Below are 10,209 nucleotides of genomic sequence, written 5' to 3' on the forward strand. Positions count from 1 at the left end.
CCGTCAAGAGCTTCGATGGCAAGTGGAGTGTCACACAGCTGCAGTGGAATCGAGTGCTTTGATACAAAGGCAGCATCAATGAACAGGCCTGCAGCCAGGTTGTACTGGAGTAATAATAATAATAATAAATAATAAAATAATAATATTAATTAAAAAAAAGGTAAATAAATAGAGTAAGTGTAGTCAAAGCATAGCCAGAGTCCAGTAACCGGATCAGGTAGTCAGCTAAGCCAGAGTTCAGTAAACAGATCAGGTAATCAACCAAGCCAGAGTTCAGTAACCAGATCGGGTAATCAGCCCGGCCAGAAGTCAGGGATCCAAGTAGAAGAACAGCAAGCAGGATAAGGAGCCAGAAGGGATTTCAGCAAAGCCAGTCTTTAAACAGGAACGCAGGAGATGGTTTCTTATGATGTGACCAAGGCAAAGGCAGGAATTAAGTGAGCTGGAGATCTTTAAGTAGGCGGGACTGACGAGCAGATCCACAACAGCTGGTTAACTGTGGAGAGAGATGAGAGCTGGCAATTAGCCAACAGTTGAGTGGTCAGAGAAGGAAGGGCTGAGCCAGCCCTGACACGCACATAAGATGGCATACACATTACAAATGGTTTCAGATAGTTAACCACTATACAGCTGAGATTCTCGGTGAGGCTGCCACATCCCGATATTATGGGTCTACAAGGGGGGTTAACTAGGTTTTTCGGTAGGGCATAGAAAGTAGCCACTTTCTGACCTGAAGGGCCTGGTATGGAATTTAGGGGGACTCCCACGTCATTTTTTTTTTTTTCATTTTGGTTCGGGGTTCCCCTGTGGGGAATTCCCATGCCGTTTTTATCAATGAACTTCTATGTGTATTGTCGGCAATGCAATAGCCGCGGGTAGTTTTAAATGGGTTTTTTCCTTCGAAATGTCATTTTGCTGTCAGACTGTTCTAAACACGGGAAACATGCGCCCCTTTACAGGCATACTATAGACACCCCCCAGCTACGAAATTTAAAGGGATATTACACATTTATTGTTTGACTTTAAGCATTATTAAAATCACTGCTCCTGAAAAAACGTCAGTTTTTAAAACTTTTTTTGCATTGATCCATGTCCCCTGGGGCAGGACCCAGGTCCCCAAACACTTTTTATGACAATAACTTGCATATAAGCCTTTAAAATTAGCACTTTTGATTTCTCCCATAGACTTTTAAAGGGTGTTCCGCGGCATTAGAATTTGCCGCGAACACCCCAAATTGTTCGCTGTTCGGCGAACTTGCGAACAGCCAATGTTCGAGTCGAACATGAGTTCGACTCGAACTCAAAGCTCATCCCTATTCCGTACATATGTGTTGTACATTGTTTTATGTGAGTATCTAATCAGCTATGAATATACTGTAAATCATTATATGAAATTAATAGTCCTGCTTACACTATTTATTGCAATGTGACTATTAGCAACTATATTTGTATTTCAGATAGGAGAAAAACAATCACCCAGAATATAAACAACCCGGAAGAAGGAATATATATATTAGTAATTCCGAAACATGTTGGGATATTCAGGAAACCTATATGGACTGACCACAGTATGACTCTGGCAGTATATGGGTATACTTAAAACCATTGGGTTTGATTATGCTATTCAATTTCAAACTGTGTACATTTACTCTCCAATTATTTTGTATACATTATTTTGAAATTTGTAGGGCTATGTTTGCCCCTTTGACCATGTTTTGTATTAATAAAAGTGGCGTCACTGCCTTAAACTAAGCTTACCTCTAAATTACATTGCTCTGCCTTTAAAGTCCAAGGGGGTTAATCCAGTGCATTTGATGCATATTTTTCTATATATACAATAGTGGGTCTGATGGCAAAGCAAGAGCTCCCAGCTGTTTATGCAGTATCCTTTTCTTGTCTTCTGGGCAGGGTGATGCAGGGCTTCTCCACCTAATTCAAAAAGTCTGAGGGCTGTGTGGTAGGTGTGCTGAAGTGTTTTACAATTTCCAACAAAACATCCCTAATGCCACCCTTTCCAGGTAAGTCTAAAGTTTCATAGGACAAGTCACCACTCTGCAAACCAGCATATAATTTATCATTATAAAATAATGAGTTGCTGGTGACCAAACAGATATGTATATGATTTATATTTCTCCTAGGAAGCCTATTGTGCTTTACTAGTCCTATGTTCTTCTGCATCAATGTAACCACTTTTTAGGAGGGTAACTTTATTACAGTAGAAATTATGGAAAGTTGACCCTTGGGAGATCATTTATACGTCAATAAATCAGCCTCACTGTTATGCTTTCTTAAACTACACACAAGGCCATTTACCATATGACTAGTCACACCAGGACCTTATCAGAAGACCTTCAAAGTACCTTCACCAATTAGGGTTTATGATGCCTCTATATTCCTTCTAAATTTACTAATGCGTTTTGGCAAATATTCTGATTTCCATGGTTGCTTAGGCACAGACAGGAGATTTTAATCTGGCCACCTTGTTACCGACTTCTAATTTTTTGGAAAAAAGAGTGGCATTGGGAATGAAAGGGAATATTCACTTACTCTATAATACTGAAAGTATTGGGATGCCTGCCTTTGCACGCACTTGAACTTTAATGGCATCCCAGTCTTATTCTGTAGGGTTCAATATTAGGTTGGCCCGCCCTTTGCAGCTTTAACAGCTTTAATCTTTTCTGGGAGAGCTGTTCACAAGGTTTAGGAGTGTGTCTATGGGAATGTTTGACCATTCTTCCAGAAGCGCATTTGTGAGGTTAGGCACTGATGTTGGACGAGAAGGCCTGGCTCGCAGTCTCCGCCCTAATTCATTCCAAAGGTGTTCTATCGGGTTGAGGTCTGGACTCTGTGCAGGCCAGTCAAGTTCCTCGACCCCAAACTCTTATCCATGTCTTTATGGACCTTGCTTTGTGCACTGGTGCACAGTCATGTTGGAACAGGAAGGGGCCATCCCCAAACTGTTCCTACAAAGTTAGGACCATGAAATTGTCCAAAATGTCTTGGTATGCTGACGCCTTAAGAGTTCCCTTCCCTGGAACTAAGGGGCAAAGCCCAACCCCTGAAAAACAACCCTACACCATAATCCCCCCTCCACCAAATTATTTGGACCAATGCACAAAGCAAGATCCATAAAGACATGGATGAGCGTGTAAGAATCGATATAATTATTAATATTATATCTGCGTAATAATTTGTCTAGTCCCTATCATTAGTCGGTCTATTAAACTCTGAGCACATGCTATTGTTTTATATCACAATAATAACAGGTTAGCTATGAAACCAAACACACGGTGCTGCTAGTAAAACAATATCTTATTTTATTTCCCAAGGAGTTAGGAAACTATCATAAAAGTACTAAAAGGGTATTACAATGTTACATAGCTTACAATCAGAACACACTATACTAACAGCACATCTCTACAACATATAACAACAATGAAATATCAAAGATACTTATCACACATGGTTTCCTCTGCGGGTTCTGGATGTAAAAGGGGTCTGGGCCTCATGGAATATAGGCCCAAGCCCTCGGTCAGAGCAAGGTCCCCAGATAGCAAAAGGGATGACCTTACAGCGGGCTTCTCAGCAGCCAAGAGAGAGATCAAAAGCCTGTATGTCCCTTACATTCAAACATACACGCCCACTCATAGCCACCCCCATTTGCCTTTTATAGAGGTATCATTTCAAATGTCTGCCCATTCTCCAGGAGGCATGCTTTATTGTCCCCCAGGGCCAGCGTCTCTATCAGCCCTGTGTCAAATCTCAATAGACATCTTTGCAGCAGTGGTCTCTTTGAAGCTTGTACTGTACTCGCACATGTCACAGCAGGTGGGCTTGAGCCAAGGCATTGTTCTTCTGATCACAAAGCTTTGATGTGTTTCATTCCTACCTGGCTGTGTCAAACAGGAAGTGAAATACCAGAAGTAAGATATTAAACCATGTTGCTTATCCAACATATGCCGCTTTGCGCCTAAAGGGCGCATATCACCCTTCTTCAGACACGGCTCCTATTGAACAGTCCATAACTGTTTCCTCCCCAACATGTGTTTCCAAGCCAGTACTTATAGAACAGCCTTTAACTGTCTTAACGTGTTGTGTTTTCAACATGTGCAGAAACAGCCCCTATGGAACAGTCCATAAATGTCTTAACGCATGTTGCGCCTCTCAACATAGGCCTCAGAACCAGCTCCTGTGGAACAGTCCATAACGGTCCTAACGTGCTGTGTTTCCCAACACGTGCCGCTTTGCTACTGGGTGACACACCAACATCATTCTTCCGTGACAGCTCCCATGCCACCATTCTGTATCTTCTTCTTTCTAACATCTTCATGAAGGGGTATAAAACAGGCAAGGGGTGTCCATACACTCATCATTCACCAGCACACATCCAGAGCAGCATCTTAACCAGCTTTCAGATATAGAGTCTCGAGGAGGGCCTTTTGCCCATATTACTAGCTTAAAATATACCTTTATCACACTATACCATGACATAAATCAACCCATTACCATAATATATACATATATACCTATGACCCATCAGATTTCGGGCATGTCAGCGGTATTGCAGGGCTCTGACTTGGCAGCAAAGTCTCTATCTTGTACACAGAGACCCTACCGTCACTTCGTTCCCCAGCTTGCATAGATAACTTTGTGACCCTTCTATATAAATATCAAGTTTAACAACACATATAAATCTGTAACAATGACAAAACCCACACAATTCCATCCCTGTGCCTGGGTTTCAAAGACCATGCCCAGGGTATACCATGCACCTCTACCTATGGTTAGGTTCAAAGAACCATCTAGTTCCATGACTAACGTTACATCGGCATTCTTTAGGACAAGGAAACAAACTCGTCTATGTCCCAAATAATACCCAGGTGCTTCCTTCCCAGCAATGATCCTTCCATCCCGAATACAGAATGAAATATCTTCCCAACATTTTTTTTGTTCACCACCATGTATTGACCTGGCATACAAAGGACATCATGGTCATGCTTTTGACCAAGGGAAGTATCAACCTGCCTCCATCTTCCAGCTTCTTTGGTCATATGTGGGAAATTAGCCTCAAACGCAAGAAGATAGAATCCCCAGTCAGTAAGCCCATTAATGCCACCAAATATACAGACCGAGTCTGCACTTCTGTACTTGAGATCATACAGCATAACACCTTTCACAATCCAAACTGGTATGGCCCATCCAGGCATTCGACCACCACTTTGGATCAGTGTAAGCGACGTGTTTGGCAAAGTCTTACTGAGCGGTGATGCTAACTCATAAGGCCTCTGTCCCTCATATGGAGACTGTACAATCAGCTCAATGCTGGTTGACACTTCCACCTGCCACTTCGTGCACGCAAGAGCCAATGACAGATTCCCGTCCTATACCATCACATTCTCTACCAACCTCTCAACATTGTTGACAAAATCTTGAGCCACTTTAACCTGGGTACTTATGTGACTTTGTTGAATGTTATCAAGGATGCCACCAATCTCTCTGAGTAACAAAGCCCCGCTTATTCTCTGAAGCTATGGCTGCGAGTTTGTTCCTCAGGAGGTCGATGTCCACCCTATTAACAACACCCATCCCAGCTCCTATTCCCCCAATATAGTGCTGAATACATCCCTCCTCTTTCGGGTTACTCCTCAGACATACGCGCTCTGCATGAACCTCATTCCGTGTCCGCACATCTCTGGGAGCAAGTCACTGGTACAATGATCGCACTTGATTCAGTGTATACTCAGCACATATAGGGTAATAGGTTTTTATCAACCACTGTGAGATGTTGCAGCTCCATGTGGTGAAGGCATGTACCCTGGTAGTCAGTGTTTGTTCCCTTTATCTAACGGAGCGTGCTCCTGTGTGTATTCACTGGCCTTCCCTGTGCCGGGTTTCAACCTCTCAGGTGAGACATCAGCCAGGCGTATCTCCCCATACAAGGACATTTTCACCCCATTGATGTGTCACCTGGCCAACCTCTAGTCTGGCCAATCGACACCTTATTATGTATAAGTGCCAGTCACCTGGGCACCTGCACCATATTACTTCCGTTATGTCAATACATGTCATACATTAAAAACCTTTCCTTCTTTCAATTCCTCCCTTCAACAAAAAACATATATTTCACATTTCATGTTCTGACGGATTGGATGTGTATATTCCTTCCCCAACCTCCAACCCATTGCACATGTATTAATAGCATGTTTGCATTCTTCAGGAGAGACTCCGGCAAAAATGTTTCACAAGTCTCGTTGATGGGCAAAGTCCTTCAGATCCAGCATTAGCCCTAAATTGTCCATAAGCAAAAACAAGTATTAAACTGAATCTTTTTGTTTGTCCCTTCTCTCCTGTTTATCAGAACAAATTTGCAGTGTGGTACGGCACAGTCAAACTGCCAACCAGATGAATATCTGCCATCCATGTTCCAGAGACCCCTCCAATCTCGCTCCACCAGGACTTTGGAATTGAAACACAAGAGCAGAATCAAATTCTTATCCATAATATCTGCTTGCGTAGTAAACGTTTACTTATAGTTCCTTCCTTGGAACCCAGGAACTTAGTATTCCTTGCTTCCGCAACTCTGACCAAACCATCAAAACAACCATGACCTCTTTAGGCTGAACCCACTCTAAAATGGATCCCCCTGGTATGATCAAAAAATTTTAAAAACCATGAACTTGAACGTTGCTTCCCAAAATTCAAAATTTTAAGCATTAAAAAGACAATGCATTATCTGTACTTTCAGACCTATGCACTAACCCCCCTTTCAGGTAGACAAAGCATACACCTTGTAACTTTTTCCACCTGAATGAACATTAAACAAAGAGAGAAAAAAAAAAACGAACTCTAGAAGCTAGAATGGCCTCCTACCCACAACTCTTGTCTTAAATCAACAAAATGTATTCAGCTGCAGGACATATCCCATGACCATCTATTCAGCTGCTAATTGACGGAATGGCCAATTGCCCCCCTTTCAGGTGGACTAAACAATAATTTCTCCACCTGAACAAACAAAAATAAAATGGATGACTAAACAAATACCAAAAATATTAAAAAAACTTAACAAAAAAATTAAAATTCTGGCCATTATTACACAAAAACAACATGACAAGACAACCACCATAAGACAATGACAAACACTCAACTTTTAACTAAAGACATCCATGGATTTTCCTCCTGAGAAGAGTAAGTGCTCATTTCCATCTGAAAGACAATTAGTTAATGGGAAAAACAAAAAAACAAAACACCTGTACCTCATCACAACATTTGTAACTTCACTTGTAACACTTGAAACCCTTAATGCCTGACTATTGTTTATCTTATTTTTTTTTTTCATTGTTTGCAAACAATTACTAATTAATGAGCTCATGGTACCATTTGATAATCGATTATGCCTTTACCATAACCTAATCCCTGTTTTGCTAAATGTGCCCACTGTTGTTCTCTCTTTGAAGAACCTGCAAACAAACACAGACATTAGTATCCAAACCAGTTTTATCTTCTTCCAAGGTCTCTGAAAAAGGAACACAAAGACGGTGATTACACACAATTATCATGACAATTGACTTTTTAAGTCCACCAAGCCTTTTCCCATTAATTGTAATGTAGGGGAACATTTGCTATGTATAAGGTTTAGATGTGAGGGTCGTATATAAATAAAATATGGCAAGGAGCATCCATGCAGCTCACTAAGTGCTGCTAACATTGTTTTCCCCAGTGCTACATTTGAATAACCATGCAGCTACCTCCATTTTGACTCTACGTAACTGTTCCCCATATTGGCAATCTTCAGTCTGTAGTCTCCGCATTTGGGTCTTTAAAGGGAAATGGGTTTGATTACTATGGCCTCCATGCTTTGGGTTGCTACCCCATCGGGCAGAATACACTTCATAATGCCTTGGGGTCGTTTTGGGGTACTGCAACCTTCTTTTGATATCATTATTCACTGCGCAACAATACTTAGCGATGTGACCCCCCCTTTTACACAAAAAACATTTGAGGGCTGGTCTCTCTGTATAGGCCCTTCTTTGAGCATAGGGCAGTGGAAACTCACATTGCTGGACATTATTACTATGAATACTATGCTTGGAATAAGCAAAATTTACACTTTCATCGTCTGAGGAGTCATCAGAAGTTTCAACTCCTGAATCACTTTCAAGCACAGTTATCGCATTTTTATTTACATCTCCACCATTGATTTCTGTCATAGCAACATCACTTGCAGCAATAAGAGCGTCTGTTTTTTCTGCATGCTCCACTTCTATTTTTGCTGAGCACTGCGCATGTGCGGAGGGTACCTCCACCATTGCACATTCGGCTATTATGGCTGCCTGTGCACCCTGTAATTCTGGAGTTTCCTGCTCCATGCCAGCAATGTTAAGGTCTTTACAAAATCTATGTCCATGCCTATTCCATTTAGAACGTCTGAACTCTCTCTGCCTTCCTGTACCTCTGCTTATTACGGATACACCTGCCTTTGACCCATATTCCCTACCACTGGACTCTTGACAGAAGTCTCGCAGGATATTGACAACATTTTGGTAGGATCTAGCATTCCTCAGAGCCATTCTAATGGGATAGCTTACATAACACTTATTGGCCATTGAGTATATGAAACTTGTATCATCCTCCAATAAGTCAGGACAGTTGAACACTTTCGTATACAATGCAAGATACTCACTGCAGAACAAAATTGGGTCATCTCCTCTCCTAAATCTCATTCGTTGTAAATCACTCATACCATTATCACGACTGTCCACAATACGCTGCAACTCTTTCCTCCGCACCTCTGCATCTGCTAAGCTATCATTAACCTGTGCAAATAACTGGCCTGCCAAAGGTCCTGGTAGCCATGCTCTCAGAAGAGAACATGCATCCTCATTACTCAAATGAAATTTAAGGACTAGAGCCTCAAATTTATTGGACAGACTCACTGGTGATTCCAGGGCATTAAATTCACCCAGAATCTGGCACAAAGTAAGTCTCTCTTGGATTGTAATCAAACCGTTATCCTGCTTCAAAGCTATGGGTGCAATAGCAGAATGTGTTTCATCACAGCCCTTCTCCTCATTGACTGTGCAGATATTGGCCAATTGGCACGTTCCTTTGTGCTCATTGAGCGATACTGTACATTGCTCTTTAGTAAGAAGCTGGGAGTGTGCATTTGCTAACTTTCTTTCTAAAGACATAACCAACTCTTCCATCTCTGACAACTTTACTCGCAATGACTCTAAAAGTTTGCTCTTCATATCACAGTCCATGCTGCACCTCTGCAGCTGTTCTTGTAGCTCACTGTTTCTTTCTGACAAATTGTGTGCTGTAGTCCGCAATTCATCCATCTCACTACTGGAGTCTGTTGCGATCTTTATAAGGTTTACACTGATTTTCTCTATGTCCTCCCCGAGACGTCTCCTCTCTGCTTCCCACTTCCCCTCCATTTGCTCAGATATAAATTTAATTCTGAGCAACACTGCAATTTCATTTGCCAACCTTTCTTTTTTAACTTTCTTTTTTAGCTGTTTACCCAATCTGCTATTATGTTGTTGACACTGTGACAATAGAACGTTACACTGGCTTTTAAGAGGTTCATCTGCACATGAATGATAATTGGCAGAAGCGTACTTTTTAACATATGTATACACAAGTTCCATTTCACAACCATACAATGCACACAATACACAATTTTATTTGTACTAACGTTCCAACAGTGCACTGAGTAACTAAACCAAACTCAATTATCGTTAGCTCTTACAACTCACGAGAAAAAAAAAAACTGAACCGCTCTTCTAGCATTCAATATTCTTCATTCATTACCACTTTTACCTGATATCATTCAAAACCATTAAACTTTTGCATATCCATAGAAAAGACCCACCACACTTATTGTGGCATTATCGGCTGCCTTGTATATAAGCACTTCTGTCCTGTAGGTTCTATGTGGCTTTTAGGATTACCACATGCTTACTGGGGAATATCCATTGATATGCTAATTAGCCTACCCCCCACTGAAACTCGTTTTACCTGCTTTTACCAGAGTTGCTTACCATGCAAAGATAAACAAAAAAAAAACTGCTACAAAGCCATTTAAACCTAACAGTGACTTGTAGTTCTACAGCCTACCAGACGCAAGGCACATTCTAAGACACAAGGCATACTGTCAATCAATGCCTTCCCGTTAGGTTGCAGGCCACATTGATCTCCTATTGGAAC

At 41.4% G+C, this 10,209-nt stretch overlaps 1 protein-coding gene across 1 annotated transcript; it reads right to left on the reverse strand.

Annotated features, from left to right (window-relative positions):
* Positions 1-6,766: 6,766 nt before the first annotated feature.
* Positions 6,767-9,750, reverse strand: LOC141111445 (posterior protein-like). Its single transcript, XM_073603743.1, has 2 exons — positions 8,339-9,750; positions 6,767-6,804 (listed from the first exon to the last, which is right to left on the reverse strand). Exons 1-2 carry the CDS (start codon positions 9,648-9,650, stop codon positions 6,767-6,769), a joined length of 1,350 nt encoding a protein of 449 aa, XP_073459844.1. The 5' UTR covers positions 9,651-9,750.
* Positions 9,751-10,209: the final 459 nt, after the last annotated feature.

Source organism: Aquarana catesbeiana, linkage group LG10, assembly GCF_042186555.1.
Source record: "Aquarana catesbeiana isolate 2022-GZ linkage group LG10, ASM4218655v1, whole genome shotgun sequence".
In the NCBI taxonomy this organism is placed as follows: domain Eukaryota; kingdom Metazoa; phylum Chordata; class Amphibia; order Anura; family Ranidae; genus Aquarana; species Aquarana catesbeiana.

Excerpts from the sequence above, each read along its gene's own strand:
- LOC141111445 (XM_073603743.1), bottom strand. The coding sequence starts at position 9,650 with ATGGAACTTGTGTATACATATGTTAAAAAGTACGCTTCTGCCAATTAT. Across the intron at positions 6,805-8,338 it reads GGAAACTCCAGAATTACAGG|GTGGAAAAAGTTACAAGGTG; the intron begins GTGCACAGGCAG and ends ATGTTCATTCAG.